This window comes from Acipenser ruthenus, chromosome 7 (genome assembly GCF_902713425.1).
Source record: "Acipenser ruthenus chromosome 7, fAciRut3.2 maternal haplotype, whole genome shotgun sequence".
Classification (NCBI taxonomy): Eukaryota; Metazoa; Chordata; class Actinopteri; order Acipenseriformes; family Acipenseridae; genus Acipenser; species Acipenser ruthenus.
In genome coordinates this window covers 37,688,390-37,707,782 of record NC_081195.1, presented here as the reverse complement: position 1 = coordinate 37,707,782, position 19,393 = coordinate 37,688,390, and the positions used below count along the sequence as shown (strand labels likewise).

Below are 19,393 nucleotides of genomic sequence, written 5' to 3'. Positions count from 1 at the left end.
TATCCGAACAGCCCTTTCTGTTGAAATAGTAAGCACGCTACTCATATCTCCATCTGTGGTATGTGCAGTACTTTTCCGTTCTGTACTGTGTGTTTTTATCCTATCTTTTCTTGAGGGCTTCTTGCTTGGGAAAGTCATCTAAACTGTTCTGCAGTTGCACTCTGCTGCGATGGCCATTCTTGAACACCCCCGGTGAGTTTGGATGACAGCGGCTTCACCGCCCCCCTTTCTGAAAGGAAAGCATCCCGTTTGCAGAACTGACTTTAGAGAGCTGAGTAAGACTGCACTTGGATTCCACAGGAAGTGGAGGAGGCCTCCAGCGCTGTACAGGAAATAAGCTGAGAGCCAGCCTGCAACCATCAGCAATAGAGCCCAGGGAGGAGGAGGAGGAGGGAGAGTGAAAGAGGGAGAGAGGCTGGGCAGAGGCAGGCGTTCCCTTTTCTGGTAGTCAGTAGTTTTCTGAATTCTTTGTGCTGCTCTGCCGGTGGGATATAACCCAGACAGCCGTGTGTTTGGTTGCTTGGTGGTGGGGGGCTGAAGGAAGAAGGGAATCAGTCCATGGACTAGAGCACAGTGGAGGAAAGGTACAGTGATATTCTCTTCTCCCTCTGCTCTTGGGTGGTCTGTTATAGTCTATTTCTGTTCCTTTTTTAAAATGCTAATTTGTCTTTTAAAAAACTGATTTTCTTTCTCTGTCACTATCTATCTATCTTTCTATATTTTTTCTTTCTTTCTTTCTTCCTGTCTTTCTTTCTTTCTTTCTTTCTTTCTTTCTTCCTGTCTATCTTTTCTTTCTTTCTTTCTTCCTGTCTGTCTTTTCTTTCTTTCTTTCTTTCTTTCTTTCTGTCTATCTTTTCTTTCTTTCTTTCTTTCTTTCTTTCTTCCTGTCAATCTTTTCTTTCTTTCTTTCTTTCTTTCTTTCTTTCTTTCTGTCTATCTTTCTTTCTTTCTTCCTGTCTATTTTTTCTTTCTTTCTTTCTTTCTTTCTTTCTTTCTTTCTTTCTTTCTTTCTTATAGTTTCACCTGGGCTTTTAGTTATTACAGAAGACACTGCTATACCGATGAAGGCATTTGTCACAACACTGATGAGAGCATTAGCCGGCTGATTTGTCTGTCTGCCCTTGTATGATAGAGGGTTAAATTAACAAAAGCATTGAAAGATCTGCAAAACGCTACAGCTGTGGCCAAAAGTGTTGCATCATTTTGCTTCATAAAGTGGAATGACCTGCTGAATAATGTGATGTTAACATACTGAATTTGTAGTTTTCCGTATAATTAAAGAAATGTAACATAAAATACTGTACTACTATTATGACTGTCTTGTGCAATGCAGACATGAAGCATTGTGAAATTCATCATGCATATTATAAATACAGCTTTGACGCACTCCCTGTTACACTGCATTCAGGAACCTGGCAGCCGGTTTAGTTTGCTTCCAGTAAATCATTGAACACACACTGCATAGAGCTGCACCATGTCTTTACAATGTCTTCAAAGAAAAAGCTGCAACAAATGTCTTTAAAAGGTGGACATAAGCATTTAAATATTTAGGAACATTTGTTGTGTAATAACTCTAGAGACAATGATCATTTTTGAATATGACAACACAAATTATTTTCTGCTTTAATAAATATTATGTTGAATCATGAAATATCATTATTTCAGGTTTCAATTTGGGGGTCTGACCTGTCAAATGAGGGTCACTTGGGTGGTCTGAATATGGAACATCCTGGAGAGGTTACCCATAAGCACAGACAGGGATAGACAATTAAGATTACTTACTGTAAATTATACTGGATTTAAATTGTCTTGGATAAAGGTGCCTGCCAAAGAAATAAATACAAATGAATAATAATAATAATAATAATAATAATAATAATAATAATAATAATAATAATAATAATACAATGTTTGTGGTTCCCTTCAATCAAACACTTCCTTATTTATTGATTTATTTATTTAACCAGGTGATTTACCCATTGAGACCGAGGCCTCATTTACAAGGGGGTCCTGGAAAACAATACAAAAGACACAATTAAAACATGTCTGGTTCAAACTTAATCAGCAGCATACAGAGATCAAAGAACAGAGTAAATAAGACCTGCATCTATTAATGTACATTGAAGGAGAAGCATTGGCAGGAGGTTGGAAGCAATTCCCAAATACGATCTTTAAAACCAGAGAAAGAAAGATTATCAAACTCCATCTCCGTACTATGATGGAAACAGTTCCACGTCTTCGGGGGATGATGTGCGAAAGAGAATTCTCCAGGATGCGTTCGAACCCTGGGCACAGCCAGATGAACAGAATGTAAAAATATCTCTAAAGCTGGCTTCACTCCCAGGTCTCTCTCAAGCAGAGGCTTGCTGCTCTTCCACTGGGTGCTGCTTGTGTTGTGATGGGGATTGCACTAGTGTCCGCTGTCTCTCTGTGGACGAGGGTGAACCCAGACCTGAATGTCTTGTGAACGCTGAAAGCATTGGCCCAGATATGAGGAAACAATCTCCAGAAGTCAATGCGAAATAGTTTAGTTAGCCTGTCCTGCATCGTATGCACACCAGAGGGCGTTATCTGACTAGAATCTGGTTTCTCACAGATTATTAAAGAAATACAGTGTTTCACCAGCAGCTCAAACATGCTCAAGCTCAAGCTTACATTGAGTTAAATTCATTTTTATACTGTCCTGTCTGATTGTGGTAACAGCTCAAATGTGCCGAAGCCTACAGTGAGCTCAGTGTCCGATATTACAAACAGAAGGAAAGTTTAGTGCACTGATAGTCTGTGCTGATGACATTTTGGAGTAAAGAGCTTTGAGAATTTGAGCTTTGAGAGTCTCTTCCTCTTTCGTTTCAGGACCTGCATTTCAGACAGTAACCGCACAACCCAGGACCTGTCATGGATGACTTTGAACGCCGCAGAGAACTGAGGAGGCAAAAGCGCGAAGAGATGAGGATTGAGGCTGAAAGGTAGGCTCCTGTCTCTCAGAGTTAACCAATCCCAGAATCCCCTGCTTCATAACCATCCCAGCACCTCCTGCTTCATAACCATCTCAGTAGCCCCTTCTTCAATAGCCATCCCAGCACTCCCTGCTTCAGTATCAGATTCTGAGCTTGTGGTTGTACACAGAGTGGTACACTTTGTTCTTTCTTTCTCTATTTTTTGTTCTTTCTTTCCTTCTTTCTTTCTTTCCAAGAGCCTCATGAGACAGCTTCTAATTTAACAAGCAGATAGATTTCCTGTGTGTGCTTATCCCAAACTGTATTGTCATCATGAGTCGGCCTTCACTAAAACTAGCCATTTTATCTTTCCCTGAACATGTAGGTGTGTAAGGAGCTAAGGAAAATGACACAAGTATGTCCTGCCATCCAGTCCAAACAGGGTCCTTCTAGCACACATGACACAAGGGGGGGAGGGGTGCTCAGTTCAGTATTATTTTGCTGGAACATCAAGTAGACAGACAAAATAAAGTCTGTCTTTGTTTGAGTGATTTTGTGTAAGAAATGTCATTTCTCAGCTTCGCTTCGCGGTCCTCTCGCCCAAACCGCACAAGATGACACCTCTTATACAGTGAGACACCCCACACACGACGCATTCACTTACATTGTTGCTTAAAATGGGTCCCCGTTCATCACAAGGGATGCCTCGCAGCTTTCGTGATGGAACATGACCCTCATTTCAGCCTGATGATGTTTCTTCCACAGCATCATCACAAAGAGGTCTGTGCAGAAGCAGCTACCCATAAAAGACATTGTTGCTCTTTATCGCTGCGCTCAGTTAACTGCCAAGGTATTCCAGGGTGGAAACTTTGTGCTTTGAGATGGGGATGTTTCTCTTAGCCTAAGGATTCCCTTTTTCATAAACATGCAGTGCTCTGCATTCCCATATATGGAGAGCTGCTTGGCGTGACAGGGTTGAGAATATGTGCTGTACAGTACAATGGACGCCAGGAAGCAGTTTAAAGAAACTTGTCTATGCATGAAGAGTCCCTTATACAAGTCTCCCACAGTAACAGCACAGCAAAGTGTAGTAAAGCACAGTGAAAGCATGGTAAAGCATAGGCAAGCATTGTAAAGCACAGAGAGGTATGGTAAAGCATAGAGAAGCATTGTAAAGCACAGAGGGGTATGGCAAAGCATAGGGAAGCATTGTAAAACCCCAAAAGGTATGATGAAGCCTATTAAAACAAACCATGGCAAACCCATGGGAAAAGCATGGGAAAAGTACAAACGTACCCCGGTAAACTATTCTAAAGGGTGTCTGTCATCTTATTTCAGTTCTCATACAGTACATGGTAATTAAGAATCTAAGTAAAGTGTTTCAAAATATGGCGCTTTCAAAGCTACTAATTTCTCATAAACCATTTTGAGCTGCAACGTCATATTTTCAGTGCTATGGGCAAATCAAATGGCACCCTTCACGTTGAACTGTACCCAACATTGGTGCCATATTGGGGTCATGTGACTTAATGGTTTCACCACAAGGGCCTACAGTACAGCTGTCCTTTCTGAAACATTTCACTGTCACATTGCGTTACCCTCTGGACACAGACACGATAGAAATCTTTATCACACATCATTTTTATTCCATGTTTACAAACCATTCGATCTGATCTGACATTCCTCTTCAATGATGCCTCCCGGAGGAGTGGCGCATTGGCTCTGGCACAACGGCAGGGACTGTTTTACCACATCGCGCTACAGTGGACCCTACCGGCCAGGCGCCCAGTGAGCTCAGAGCGGACACCTGCAGGGCTTGTCCTCCAGAGGCCGGTAACTTGCTGACATCCGCTCTCGAGTTCCTGGGTGTAGAAGAGGAAGCTGGCTCGGTCGTGGGATCGGAGGACGCCCGCTGAACCTTCAGTTCTCCTGAGCTTTGTGGGGAATTGTTGTGGTGGAGGGGACATAATTAGACAGTTTTGGGAGAGTTTCAACTCACACCCCAATGCATTCTGGTAAGTGTAGTATTGCTGTATCTACGTGACTGTCTCCTATCTTCAAAAACAGGCTAGAGTGGTCTGCTGTTTTGTGCATCTGAGTATTTCTTCAGCTCAGAGAGGAATCGCCTGATTTCCTGTCACTAGACTGGTGGGCGCTTACTGTACACGTCAGGACATTCCAGAAACTAAAACGAGACGAGCAGTTTCTCTGTGTACACTAACATCTAGCTGTTTGCGAAACAAGTCAATGATTAGTGCCTGTGTGTGTCAGTGACCTGACCGGCTAAACCTCTACACTCCACTATCTTCCTCTGCTCTACTGCACCGCGCAGTTGAAAGAAAAAAACAAAAGACTTTTGTGGAAAATCATATATTTGATATTTTTAGATTTTCATTACATGAATATTGGATTTGGCTTTTGCCCAGATAAAGTGCGACAGTAGTGGTGTGGACCAAACCCAGACGTAGGTTCACTGTAACATATGAGCCTTCAGTGCTTCAGGTCATGTGGATTTCCTATTGGCCCGTGTTGATGGCTGAAGTGTAATGCTGGCTCCAGGGATCAGCCTATCTATCAGCACACAGAACGGCTGATGCTCCCTCCTACAACAAGGCTGGTTTTCTGCTCCTATTTCAACGTGAGCATCTGCTGCTGCTCAGGAGTCTGTGGCGAACTGAGTGAAAAACAGCTCCTCTGAGTTATAACCCATGATAAGCAAATGAAAATACAGCCACATGGCTACTATGAAAAGTATCACAGAATGCAGCAAAGGTAGCGTTTACTGCAGACTGTAACCCTTTCAGTATGAGCTCTCTCGAGGCAGGGAGCTCAGACTGTAACCCTTTCAATGTGAGCGCTCTCGAGGCAGGGAGCTCAGACTGTGACCCTTTCAATGTGAGCGCTCTCGAGGCAGGGAGCTCAGACTGTGACCCTTTCAGTGTGAGCACTCTCCAAGCAGGCCTGGAAGCAGTGCATGCAGGGAGCTCAGCTGGCCTGGTGATCTAGGGATAGATGATGATGCCTGTCTGTCTGCTTGTCACACTTACAAACAGTGGATGCGGGTCTCAGTGATATGCCTTTTATTGGAAACGATTCAGTATCATCAGCCAATCAGCTTCCAGCTCTAGCGGGCTTCTATCTGGCACTGTCTAGATAAGCTATAAGCATCTCTGACAATAATGACACAAATTGTTTTCTAATAGTGATAGTGCCTGTCAATGAAGGCTGTACCGTGTGATACTGGACCTCGTTAGCGACCTCGCCTTTGGCTTGGGACATTGGATTAGTGAACCTGCAGAAACCAGTTTTTTGGTACATGGAATTCATTTGTATGTTATGCTATGTTATGAATCTAGTTCCATAAATACAGTAGCTTTTCTCATTTAAAAAATGCTTGGGCATTTACAGGGTTAATATATATGGATTTCTTAATTACCACCCCTGAGAAAACAAAATCCTTTGTCGCTGGGCACTCTGACCACTCGCTGGCTTTTGGAAACACAGGGGGGATATTGTGCCAGCACATGTTAGCGAGGAGCCAGCTGGACGGAGCCCTCTCCATTTACTTTGCAGATTAGCAGGATGCCTTATGTTGGCTGAGCTTCCTCGACCCCCCAGTTCATACAAAGCAGGCTGACAAGAGAATGGAAACATTTCTGTGAGCACACAGTCCAAGGCCCCAGTGCAGCCATTAACAGAGACCCAGAGCTACAGCAGTTCAAAGAGGAACTACTCTATCAGTTGACCTAAAGGTATCCTGTGCAACCACATCCTAAATGAATATCGTAATCAACAGTAATCACATCATCATTCGTTCATTGATGTGTGTGTGGTCAAAAGTTAACATCTCCTGGAATTTTAGGATTGAGACAAATAAATAAATAAATTATATATATATATATATATATATATATATATATATATATATATATATAGTGTAACAGAACCGCACCCACTCAGGTTCTTTGCCCCTTTAAAACAGACCCAGGACACAGGATTTGAAGGTTTTAACAGTGCTGACCCGTTATTTTTTTTAATAAACAAACACAAAAACAAAAAACAAAACAAACACCTAGCTCTTTTCTTGAAAACTAAACTAAAACACAAAACAGGAATCTAACCTATATAACAGGACAGCTAAGCTATTTACCTACAAAAAACAAAAACAAAAACCAAAAACAAACCACACCAAAAAGACTTTACACTACCTTTTCTTTATAATTACAGCTGTACAAACACACCAGCACAGTCAGCCCTCTACACACATCAGCAGCCCAGAACAAACTGCCTGCTTTCTTTAAATACCCTGCACCTGGCTCTAATTTACAATGATAGCCAGGTGCAGTGGATAATAACTAATTAAACAATTAACCATTTAAGGCTGTGCCCTTCTGGGAGATGTAGTCCTCTTCACACAGGACTACACTATCTCACAACATGGGTTTTAGAGCTTTTAACCTCATCTCACCCTGTGCTGAAGTGTTTAATTAAACCAATTAAACCTCCACCCAGACAATAACCCTTTAAGGCACAAGGGACATACATGTCCCCCAAATAAGAATGATTTTTGCAGCGAGGTGCACGAAACAGGGTTTAAAATGCACTGGCAGGTTGGATCTGGTCGTCCAAATTGTCAGTTTCCTCCTCGTGATACTTCAGTCACTCTCCAATGAAGAAGAAACTGTTTGAACAACAAGCGCTCCATTCATTATGTCCCTTAAGGGTTACAGTAGTCAATTATATTCCACAGGAAATACTTTCTGCAAAAGGTAAAGGGACATGGGTGGTTTGTCTTGTGTAATCCGCCCACACAGACTGCAGGGGTTTCTGTTTGTCTCTGTATTGCTGAGAATACAATGCTATGCTGTTACTGATGACCTTGGGCTCACAGTGGCACACACAGGAGCTGCTAGACTGTGCCAGCTCAGTGTCAGAGCTCTGGACACTGGTAAGAATTGAGCAATTCACCGTATCAGGGAACAAGGAGTGTGGAAATCAGTGCATAGCGCTCCCCGGACCGCATTCTGCGTTGCTGTGCTCTTCGACATGACTCACAGAGCAGGGATCAGAAGCCGCTGGCTAGCTCTGTCCAAGTAAGTCTGCTTTATCAATGCTTTTCAGCACTGCTTGGGCTGCAGTGAGCCCCTTTTTAAGCCAGTGGCTCCCGCATCTCTCTTATAAGGCACAGGAGGTCTTGTTTACCGGGATGTTGTCTGATTTAGTTATCTTGATAAAAGGGGAGGCCAGGCTTTGGGCCTTGTGCTGTTTACACACCGTCTCACACTCCTGCCATCAATTGTTTTTCAAACTAAAGTTTCAGGTAAAACTATTAGAAACTGTTGTGTGTGTGTCAGTGTGGGTGTGTGTGGAGGGGTGTCAGTGTGTGTGTGTGTGTGGGGGGGGTGAGTTTCAGTGTGTGTGTGTGAGTGTATGTGTGTGTGTCAGTGTGGGTGGGTGTGTGTATGTGGGGGAGTTGAGTTTCAGTGTGTGTCAATGTGTGGGTGGGTGTCAGTGTGTGTGTGGAGGGGTGTCAGTGTGTGTGTGTGGGGGGTGAGTTTCAGTGTGTGTGTGTGAGTGTATGTGTGTGTGTCAGTGTGGGTGGGTGTATGTGTGTGGAGGGGGTGACTCAGTGTGTGTGTGTGTGGGGGGGGTCAGTGTGTGTGTGTGTGAGTGTATGTGTGTGTGTGTCAGTGTGTGTGTGTGGGGGGTGAGTTTCAGTGTGTGTGTGTGAGTGTATGTGTGTGTGTGTCAGTGTGTGTGTGTGTATGGGTGTAGGTGTGTGTGTGGGGGGGTGAGTTTCAGTGTGTGTGTGTGTGAGTGTATGTGTGTGTGTGTCAGTGTGTGTGTGTGTGTGGGGGGGGTTTCAGTGTGTGTGTGTGTGAGTGTATGTGTGTGTGTGTCAGTGTGTGTGTGTGTTTGTATAGATAGATGGATAGTGATTTCAATCTTGGCGCTCTTCATTGCTTGAACTGCCACACTGCATGTGCGCTATAGAGCTGGAAAACAGCTTTCATCTTCAGGAATTATTTTCATTTACAATTCCAAAATGGTTTTACTGCACTTGTAATGAAAGTACAAATGGAAATGCTCATGATGGAAGCAAATCATGAGAGTTTTTAATAGCCGTATGGTTTCATAGTAGCTGATCATGTTCCAAAATGCTCTGACTCACAGTGAACATGTTTATTACAACGTTGTTAAAATAAAAAAAAAAGGATTCATACAGCTGGAAAGGTGCAAGCTTTCTCTTATTAATACTTCATGGCCCTTCATTTAAAAGGGTCCCTTAAGCTCTACCAAAAAACAACAAAGAAAACAGATTGCCTATGCTTTGGACGTCCACGTTGCGCTCTCATTAGAACAGAGCTGTGCAAGCCCATTGTGCGATTACTGGGATTGAGCTCTCCACGGAAATCAGGCTCTGACAATCAGGGGAGGATCACTGCTGATCGGGCTGATTTACCATTCAGAGTGTAAGTCTCTACTAGCTTTGCACAGTAGAATGGTGACATTTTTGCTCATTCTTCACGGGAAAATTGCTCCAGTTCTGATAAGTGTGTTGGGGATCGTCGATGGACTGCAATCTTCAAGTCTCGCCATAAATTTTCGATTGGATTCAAGTCAGGACTTTGACTGGGCCACTCAAGAACATTAATTATCTTCATGTTCAACCACTCCAGTGTGACTTTGGCTTTGTGCTTCGGGTCATTGTCCTACTGAAATGTGAATTTCCTCCCCAGTTTCAGAGTCTTGGCTGACTCAAACAGGTTTTCCTCAAGGATTCGCCTGTACTTTGCACCATCTATTCTCCCCTCTATCCTGACAAGTTTCCCAGTCCCTGCTGAAGAGAAGCATCACCATAACATGATACTGCCACCACCATGCTTGACAGTTGGGATGGTGTTGACTGGGTGATGTGCAGTTTTGGGCTTGCGCCAGACATAACGCTTGGAATTTAGACCGAAAAGTTCAATTTTTGTCTCGTCTGACCACAAAACCTTTTTCTACATGTCTGCAGTATCATCTACATGCTTTTTCGCAAACTCCATACGTGCTTTAAGATGAGGCTTTTTGAGTAATGGCTCCTTTCTTGCCACCCGTCCATACAGGCCAGCTTTGTGTAGTGACTGGCTTATTGTTGATGTGTGAACACTGACTCCCATCTCAGACACAGAACTTTGCAGATCTCTCAAGGTCATTGTTGGCTTCAGAGTGACACCCTGAACCAGTTTCCTGCTTGCCCGGCTGCTCAGTTTGGGAGGGCAACCTGATCTGGGTAGTGTCTGGGTGGTATGATGCATCTTCCACTTCTTAATGATGGACTTCACTGTGCTGAGAGGGATAATCAGCGTCTTTGAAATGTTCTTGTACCCTTCTCCTGCTCTGTGCCTCTCTACCACTTTATCCCTGACTTGTTTCGAAAGCTCCTTGGTCTTCATGGTTGCTTTGTTGGATCACCATGTGAGGTGCAGCTCAGAAGTCTTTATATACCTGAGGGAAATTATCTACAAGTTAAACCACTTTGAGTACACACAGGCTGAAACCATTTCACTAATTTTGTGACCTTTCAAACAAATCATTTGCACCTGAGCTGATTTAGGGCTGCAGTAGCAAAGGGTTTGAATACTTATGCAACTGAGATCAATCTGTTTTTCTCCCTTTATAACGCTGTAGTCGGGAGCCATAGTTAAGAGACTGTTTGTGTTCCGCCTTATAACGAGACTACTAGTATTAGTGTAATGGCATTATGGGGCAAATGGGAGCCATATAACCTGTTCCACAGTGTAAAGGGCTGCCTTATAAAGGGGGAGCACTGTATATATATATATATATATATATGTGTGTGTGTGTGTGTGTGTGTGTGAGTTGGTGACGCTGTGCTGTGCTTCTGTTTGTGTCCCAGGCTGGCGTTTCAGAGGACTGATGAGGATGACGAGGAAGCTGCCCGTGAGCGTCGGCGCAGAGCCCGTCAGGACCGCCTGCGCAACAAGGAGGAAGAGGAGGAGACGAGCAACGTGAGCTGTGACAAAGTGGAGATCAACAACCAGAACAGGTAACCTGATCTCTCCTTCTCCCCTCACCTTCTCCCTTCTCCCCTCTCCACTCTCCACTCTCCCCGCTCCCCTCTCCCCTCTCTCCTTCTCCCCTCACCCTCTCCCTGTTCCCCATCCCCTCTCCTCTCCACTCTCTTTCCCCTCTCTCCTTCTCCCCTCACCATCTCTCTGTTCCCCATCCCCTCTCCTCTCCACTCTCTCCCCTCTCTCCTTCTCCCCTCACCATCTCCCTGTTCCCCTCCCCTCTCCTCTCCACTCTCTCCCCTCTCTCCTTCTGCATTTTCTGTTTCTTCTATCAGAATTGTGTAAGTCCTCAATGTCACAAAACACTAAACAGAGACAGCAGCCAATAGTGGCACTGCCTTGTACTGCATCTTTGCTGGGATACAAGACGAGTTTGTGTTTGTCTGTTTAGTGTGGCGGAGGAAGAGCAGCAGAGTATCGCTGTGAGCCCCCCTCCCCCCCAAACCCAAGACGAGTCTTCTCTCCAGGAAAAGCTGGACAAGCGCGAGGAGCGGCGCCAGAAGAGACTGCAGGAGGCGCTAGAGAGGCAGAAAGAGTTCGACCCCACCATCAGCCTCCCCAAGGCGAACCACCGTGAGGAGGAGGAGGAGGAGGAGGAGAGGAGGGGCCGGTACCAGCAAGAGGAGGAGAAAACCAACCAGCGCAATGCCTGGAGGGACAAAGAGGAGGAAGAGAAGGTAGAGCCAGCCCAGGAAGAGGAGCCAGAGGAACCGCAAGAGGAGCCAGAGGTGGAGGAGAAGCAGGAGGAGGTGATAGTGGAGAAACCGAGACGATCTTACATGACTACAGAGGTACGCTACTGTTTTACACCCGCACCGGTAGAATTATAGACACACAGTGGGTTGAAATGCACGGAGAAATAAAACAAGCTTGACATTTTAAAGCGCTTTTGTTTTTTGTACGCATGCATACTGGTGTAAAAGTGTACGTGTACTTTACTGTTTAAAGGCCCTTGACTAATCCACTGTTTATTTTTTTTTAATATTTCATTTTCTTTGATGTGTCAGGTAGCTAAAGCTCTGAAGTAATTTGAACCCTTGTTGATCTGTTATATTTTTGCGTCCTGTATATCTAGAGAACCACTTACCCAGTTATGATGAAAATTGAAAAGATCATTCTTTAGAATTAATTAAGAGCATCCGAATCTGTGGATGTCTGGATTCACCCGTCCATCTGTCCAGCAGGTGGATACTGTGAATGCAGGTGATCTACTCTTTTATGTTTCTGATTTGAGGTGTGAGTAATTACCTTTAAGAAATGTGAAGCTGTTGGGTATTAATTCAATGGAATAAAACATGTTAATTACTAGATACTAATTCTACTGTGCATTACAGATGCTTTTATTTTATAAGTCATTTAAACGTTTATTTTTGTTTGTTTTTAATAAAAGTCATTTAAAAAGGGGTGCGGGTATGAGTATCAGAACACCCCTGTAATCGCTCTGGTTTTGTGTCAGCAGTGAAGGGGGTGACTGTCACTGACTGGCCTGTTAATTTTTTGCAGGTCGTCATCGAGGAGAAGCCGAAGCAGTTTTCCAGGAGAGATGAGGTGTGTGGCCGTCACGCTGTTAATGCTGTTGTCTCTTTTATCATTTTTCTTCCAACGATTTTTTCAAGCGTTCAAACAGCAAGCTCCCGATTTGAGCATTGGAAAAGTCGTTTGAAGGGTAACAACAGCTGACATGTTTTGTTTATTTCTGTTTGGCAGGAAGTGATTGAGGATAAACCGAAGAGGTCATACGAGAGAGCGGAGGTACGAAAAACATCAAGAAAATAAAACACACACAAACAAGTGTGAGCTGTGCTGTGTCCCGAGCAGCGCCGTTTTAATCAGATTTTTATTTCAACCCAACAGGAAGTGATTGAAGAAAAGCCTAGATCTTACAAGGAAGAAGAGGTATACATTTTTTATAAGCGACTGAGAGAAATCTGAGATCTGCTTTCTTATTATTGCAATGAGGTGCACGAAACAGGGTTTAAAATACACTGACAGGTTGGATCTGGTCATCCAAACTGTTAGTTTCCTCCCCGTGATACTCAAATTAGAGAAGAAACCGTTTGAACAACAAGCCCTGAATTCTTTGCATACTGGAAGGGGTTAAAACGAGAGAGAGAGAGAGAGAGAGAGAGAGAGAGAGAGAGAGAGAGAGAGAGAGAGAGAGAGAGAGATTAATCAAGGCTTGTCATCTGTTTGTTAAGTCAATAACTAATGCCTGGTGATTCTGAATGCATCATGTCTAGACAGTTTATCACTGTGTTGTTCTGTGTTGTTCTGTGTCTTGCTTATTGACCTTTGTAATCAGCCCAGTGCAGCCCAGTGATGATCATGCACAACTTCTGTACAAAACCTCACGAAGTGAAGCTTTACCCTACTAGTGCTATCTAAGTCTGGTCTCCCTTAGGAATGACTTTCTGTAGAAATATTGAGCAGCAGATCTGGAAAAGAGGCTTTTAATCAGCCAGGTGCAGCTTGCTGAGGTGTCTGCTCAGCATGTTTGAATGGAGTGTCTTCTCTGCTCAGGTCCGGGTGGAGAGGAAGCGCAGGGAGGTTGAGGTGATCAGCACTCCAGAGCCCAAGCATCAGAACGGGGGAGACTTCCATGAAGACACCCCTGACAGGCACAAGAAACCCGAGCGGAGCCTCAGGTAGCTGGTGATGTCATCGATTCGGGAGGGATTCACGGCACTGGGGTTCATTAGTGCTTTACTATTCTCAGAGACTTGGGAGGGATTCACATAGATTTTTGCGATGCCATTTTGTAGTTTCTTTGATTACATAAATTATGTTCATACAGTTTTTTTTTTTTTTTTTTTTTTAAATGATGTCTTAATTGTCAATTTCTAGGTGATGTTAAACTTTTGACCACAGCGGCAGGTTAACAAGGCCCATTCATTTTTAACAGCAGTAAGCCGAACGGTTACCTGATACAGGGCTTGGCTGCCTGTGTGTGCGTGTGTGTGTGTGCGTGTGCGTGTGTGTGTCCTACTGACTGGCTGGCTGACTGACGGTGCTGTGTCTCTGTCCCCCAGCCGTGGCGGCTTGCGCTCGATCCCGGATCCCGTGGAATCGGAACAGGACTCGGACGCGGCGCGCCAGGAAGCGGAGCACAAGCTGGAAGTGCTGCGTCGTCGGAGGGACGAGACGGAGAGCGAGGAGTTCCACAGGATGAAGCTGAAGCAGCAGGAAGCAGAGCAGGAGCTGGAGGAGCTGAAGAGAAAGAGGGAGGAGAGGAGGAAGGTGCTGGAGGAGGAGGAGCAGCTCAGGAAGCAGGAGGAATCCCAGAAGAAAGCCAGGGAGGAGGTGAGGAGCGAGAGCGGGGTGCAGGGGAGAGGAGGCGGGCAGAAACAGGACTGGGGATTTCAGGGAGAGAAGACGCGACTGTTCTGGAGGTCCACTGGACTGCTTTTTCAAATCTGATGTGGCCAATGAGAATGAAAATGAGTAAAGATTCTAAGGGGACACATTCCCCAAACTGTGTTCTCCAAATTGTTATGAGAAAAAAAAAAAACAACAACAATTCTAAAATAATACTTCCACAGAATGGTATTCAGAGGTGTTAGGTGTGATTAATTTATAAGAACGGCAGAGAGCATCAGAAACACATCTGAGAGTGTTTGTAAAAATGGGAAACGTAATTCATCTTATTAACTGGTAATTAAGGACATTTGTCTCAGGTAATAACACAGATAAAGATATACAGTATATTTCAAACAAAACCAAACACATCTATGTGATACATTATTTATTTTCTTCAATGTGATGTTGTCATATTTCTTGCTACATGTTTTTTTCTGTACAATTCTTGAACTGGCACCATGATTTTAGAAGTGCTACAGAGTCGAGCTTCTGGTATTCAGAAGCTACTCCTATGATATTCTATCGGGATGCCTCTACATGTGCAGACATTGCATTGTTTTGAATGAGTTGTATGATCATGCACGACACCTGTACAAAACCTCACGAAGTGAAGCTTTACCCTACTAGTGCTATCTAAGTCTGGTCTCCCTTAGGAATGACTTTCTGTAGAAATATTGAGCAGCAGATCTGGAAAAGAGGCTTTTAGCAGCTGATAGAGTAATGAGAGCTCTCTCTCTCCCTCTCTCTCTCTCTCTCTCTCCGTCTCTTTCTCTCTCTCTGTCGTCCTCTCCCCCTCCCCCTCTCTCTATCTCTTTCTCCCCCCCTCTCCCTCAGGAGGAGAAGAGGAGGATGAAGGAGGAGATTGAAAGGAGACGCGCAGAGGCAGCTGAGAAGAGACAGAAGATCACCGAGGAGGTTTCCCCTGACGGGGAGGGCAAGAAGCCGTTCAAATGTGTCAGCCCCCGGGGGTCTTCACTGAAGGTGAGAGCCGCTGTGGGAAGGGGGTTTATGTTTCTCGGCGTGTCTGGGACAGTGTTTTCTACACATACAAAAAACAGAATATTCTGCATCTTAGCATGCACTGTTTTTCAGGTAAGCATTTAAATATTTATAATACTTGTATAATAACACTAGAGAAATGTGATTTTGAATGTGACAATGCTATTTATTTCTGCTTTAATAAATATTTTAGTATGTTTAATCGTGAAGTATCTTGGAATGCCTGTTTTTAGACCATGCAGTGCAGAGAAATAAGCAATTTTTTACAATGAAAAATATCCTGCCCTACTCTTGACATGGCAAACAGACCATGTGACCTACAGCAAAGGTACCAGGATGCAGCAGTTTATATAGAGTTATCGTCAGGGCAAAATGGGAACGTGGTCACATTCAAAATTGATCATTTTCACGAGAGTTATTATACAACATAAATATTTAAATGCTTACATGAAAAACAGTGAAGGCGAAATTGTAGTAATTTTGTTTTTTATGTCCACTTTATAAAGACCTTCTATTTTCACCATCAGTGAATTATCAACAAAATACAAATATTTCCTATCTTTGATGCAGCTGGTGTCTTTTTCATTGAAGACATTGTAAAGAAATGGTGCAGCTCTATGCAGTGTTTTGTTCAATGATTTACCGGAAGCAAACTAAACTGGCTGCCAGGTTCCTGAATGCAGTGTAACAGGGAGTGCTTCAATAAGGCAAACGATTGCTGTGTTTATTTATTTATTTATTTTTATTATAAATTTGGAATCGCCAATTGTTTTTTTTTTTTACCCCATTTTCTCCCCAATTTGAAATGCCCAATTTTAAGCCTGGCTCACCGCTGCCACCCTCGCGCTGACTCGGGAGGAACGGACGAACACACGCATCCTCCGAAACGTGTGCCGTCAGCTGTCCGCTTCTTTTTACTCTGCAGGCCCGCCATGCAGCCGCCTCAGAGCTACAGCGTCGGAGGACCAAGCAGCTCTGGGCTGCTTGCAGGCAGGCGCCCGGCCAGTCTACAAGGGTCGCTAGTGCGCGGTGAGCCAAGGACACCCTGGCCAACCTAAGCCCTCCCCACCCAGGCGGCGCTCGGCCAATTGTGCGCCGCCCCCTGGGAGCTCCTGTCCACAGCCGGCAGTGGAATAGCCTGGACTTAAACGGGCGTCCTCCAGGCTATAGGGCGCATCCTGCACTCCACGCGGAGCGCCTGTACTGGATGCACCACTCGAGAGCCCCTTATGGTATTTATTTTAAAGCAATATAACATATGTATATTTACACCATTTCATTCAGAGTTTTCACAGGGAGCTGCATATTACACGGCAGTGGATACATTTCAGGGAAATCGTGAAATCAGTGAAAAAAAAAAAAAAGACATCCTTACTTATCACTGATATATCTGCATATCCCAAACAAAAATAAAAGCAAAAGATCTTTAATCAGTGAAAAGGGGTTGTGACAGTATTGCACATACTCGTAGAGGTACGGATAGGGATGGATTAGAACAGCACTAAGCAGGAAACAGCACCAGATTAACATGTCTCTGTGTTCTTGATCCTTTCCGCAAATTGACTTTCTCGTGCTGTTCACTGTATGTATGCACTGTGCACGGCGTTTTCAGATGCAGTGGCTTCACTTTTGTATGTGTTGATCTGCATGCTTGTTGCATAGGTAATTGTATTCACTTGAGGTTATTGGAACAGTAGAGCCCTGTAGTGTGTCTGTTTTCTAATTTGAATTCACAACATTATCACTGGCCCCTTAGCTCTGTGCTGAGGATAAAACATGCAGATTCAAGTGCCAGGCTGTGCCAGCAGAGCTCAGACTACTGTGACTGTGTCAGCTGGACTCCTGGCTCATCCAGCTGTGTTGAAACTTGGTACTGACATTCCTTGTTTCAATTTCTTGTGCCCTCTAGTGGGTTAACTGAGCATTTGCATGAAAGTTAAGTGTTTTTTAAAACTGCAGTGTCCCACATTCCTGTTCAATTTCCTCCTAACGCTTTATTCCCCAGTATCAGCTTCCATAATTTAGCCCGCTGTCCATCTTATTGCAAGCGGTTGACGGTCCAGTTTGTTTACATTCCCCGTCCCTTAACCCTAACCCTGCCACAACAGAATTCTTCCATCCAACATTGTTTTTTTTCCCATGATTATACTATACATTTGCCATAGTTGACCTTTGCCATACCTTTCTGGGGTTTACAATGCTTTCCCACAAATACACATTATGGTAACTTTCTTTATTTTTGAAATGTACACAAAACTTTTTAATTTTAAACTTTACTGACGTCGTCCAAATTGTCAGTTTCCACCTCGTGATACTTGAGTCGCTCTCAAATTTAAGAAGAAGCCGTTTGAACAAGCACTCGATTAGGAGGTTCGATAACCAGTTCTTTTATTGTGAAAGCAGTGGAACAGACAGAAGCCAAAGCAAGGGATGTGCAGCTCAGCTGGAGCCCTGATCTCCAGTCTGAGCACTGCACAGAAAACACAAACACGGAGGGACACGGGGGAGAGGTCATTGACAAATATGCTTGAAATTCGGGCATTTCCTGTGAGAGCTATTCAAAGAACTCTCATTACTTTGGCGACGGCTGACGTTTTCCTTTAGGACCGTTTTGAAGAAATTATCTGACCCTCTATCATAAATATTTTCCACTGGTTCCCAAGCCAAAGACATGTTATGCTAAATAGTTTTGGTGTTACGCTTTCCTGGTAATCAAAAAAAAAAAAAAACCAGTAAACTAAATCATAGGTCCCAAGTTTCATACACTGGAATGCTGTTCCAGAGTATTTGCAAAAGAAAACAACACATTTAGTTTATTTACTTGAATTAAGAACCGATCAATAAAAGGGGTGTGCATTCAATCACATGCTGATAATGACAAGCTTCAGATTTTTACATCACCCAAACACTTACAGTTTTATTCTAGACTCTTAAAATAACCTGAAATGCATCACTTAGTTGTTAGGTTCTAGTTTTGTACAAATAACAGGCGTTTTACCGCTTTCAAAAAACAGGAGTAAATTAAAGAAAGGCCCAGAACCTTGCAAAACAGTGGCTGATTACAACATGTTGTTGTATTTGAAAATGAGTCAGTATCATCAGCCAATCAGCTTCCAGCTCTAGCTGGCTTCTATCAGACAGTAGATGCCCGCTGGAAAGTCAATCATCAACTGTGAATCAAATTTAAAATCAATATGCGCAAGTGCTGGCTTTTTCATTGTGACAGACTCCCTATATTTCTGCACAGACTAACAGGCTGCAGATCGATTGTGTGAGTCCTGTATAGCTAACAGACTCCCTATATTTCATACGCAAGCTCTCTGCAGGTCTGAAACAGGCCACTTTTTCAATACCACAGCACTGCTGCCATCTAGTGTCCTCAAAGGGTCATTGCAGGACATGTGAATGAATGCTAGTGTTCATTTAGTGGTAATTTTAGTGTTGGTTTATTTAAGCAGGGGCAGTTCAGTGCATCATGAATAATAATGGTATATAATGCACGTTGTAAGAACACCTTTTTATTTTATTTTGCGTAGCAGTGTAAGATGTTGCAGGCTTTATTAAGAGATTAATCTGACACACAGACTGTTGCTTAAGAACCTGTGTGGTGAAGCGGAATGTAAAACCAGGACTGACTCAGTCTGCTCTGCAGTGGGAATGTTATTTGAATCCAACACTGATTATGGAAATAAATCTTCAAATCTGTTTGTAATTATATATATATAATGCATAATAATAATAATAATATATGTATTTACAGATTGGCGAGAGGGCAGAGTTTTTGAACAAATCAGTCCAGAAAAGGTAAGTTAGTTACCCTGCTTATTGCTGCTTAAAATCAGGTTACAGCTATGGCCAAAAGTTTAGCATCACTGGAAGCCATAATAGTAGTGCAGTATTTCATGTTAGATTTCCTAATGTCACATTTTTCAATTTTTGCCAGCTTTTCGTTAAGTGTATGGAAAACTACAAAGCGGTGTGTAATTCAATATGTTAACCTAACATTATTCAGCAGGTTTCATT

At 43.5% G+C, this 19,393-nt stretch overlaps 1 protein-coding gene across 6 annotated transcripts in view; it reads left to right on the top strand.

Annotated features, from left to right (window-relative positions):
• Window positions 1-19,393, top strand: part of LOC117415328 (non-muscle caldesmon-like) — a 61,652-nt gene that overhangs the window by 32,685 nt on the left and 9,574 nt on the right. For 3 of the 6 annotated variants that reach the window (XR_009329149.1, XM_059026888.1, XM_059026886.1), the window contains exons 3-12: window positions 2,854-2,966; window positions 10,840-10,989; window positions 11,406-11,805; window positions 12,518-12,562; window positions 12,722-12,766; window positions 12,869-12,910; window positions 13,535-13,659; window positions 14,044-14,314; window positions 15,206-15,352; window positions 19,131-19,174. Coding sequence is in view for 5 of the 6 variants with exons in the window: in XM_059026888.1 (XP_058882871.1) it covers window positions 2,896-2,966; window positions 10,840-10,989; window positions 11,406-11,805; window positions 12,518-12,562; window positions 12,722-12,766; window positions 12,869-12,910; window positions 13,535-13,659; window positions 14,044-14,314; window positions 15,206-15,352; window positions 19,131-19,174 (1,340 nt within the window). In the remaining variant the exon portion in view is untranslated. Of the gene's footprint in view, window positions 1-395; window positions 585-2,853; window positions 2,967-7,838; window positions 8,030-10,839; window positions 10,990-11,405; window positions 11,806-12,517; window positions 12,563-12,721; window positions 12,767-12,868; window positions 12,911-13,534; window positions 13,660-14,043; window positions 14,315-15,205; window positions 15,353-19,130; window positions 19,175-19,393 lie in introns of those variants that run through there. The other 3 variants (XM_059026887.1, XM_059026889.1, XM_059026890.1) reach the window with 3 other exon arrangements.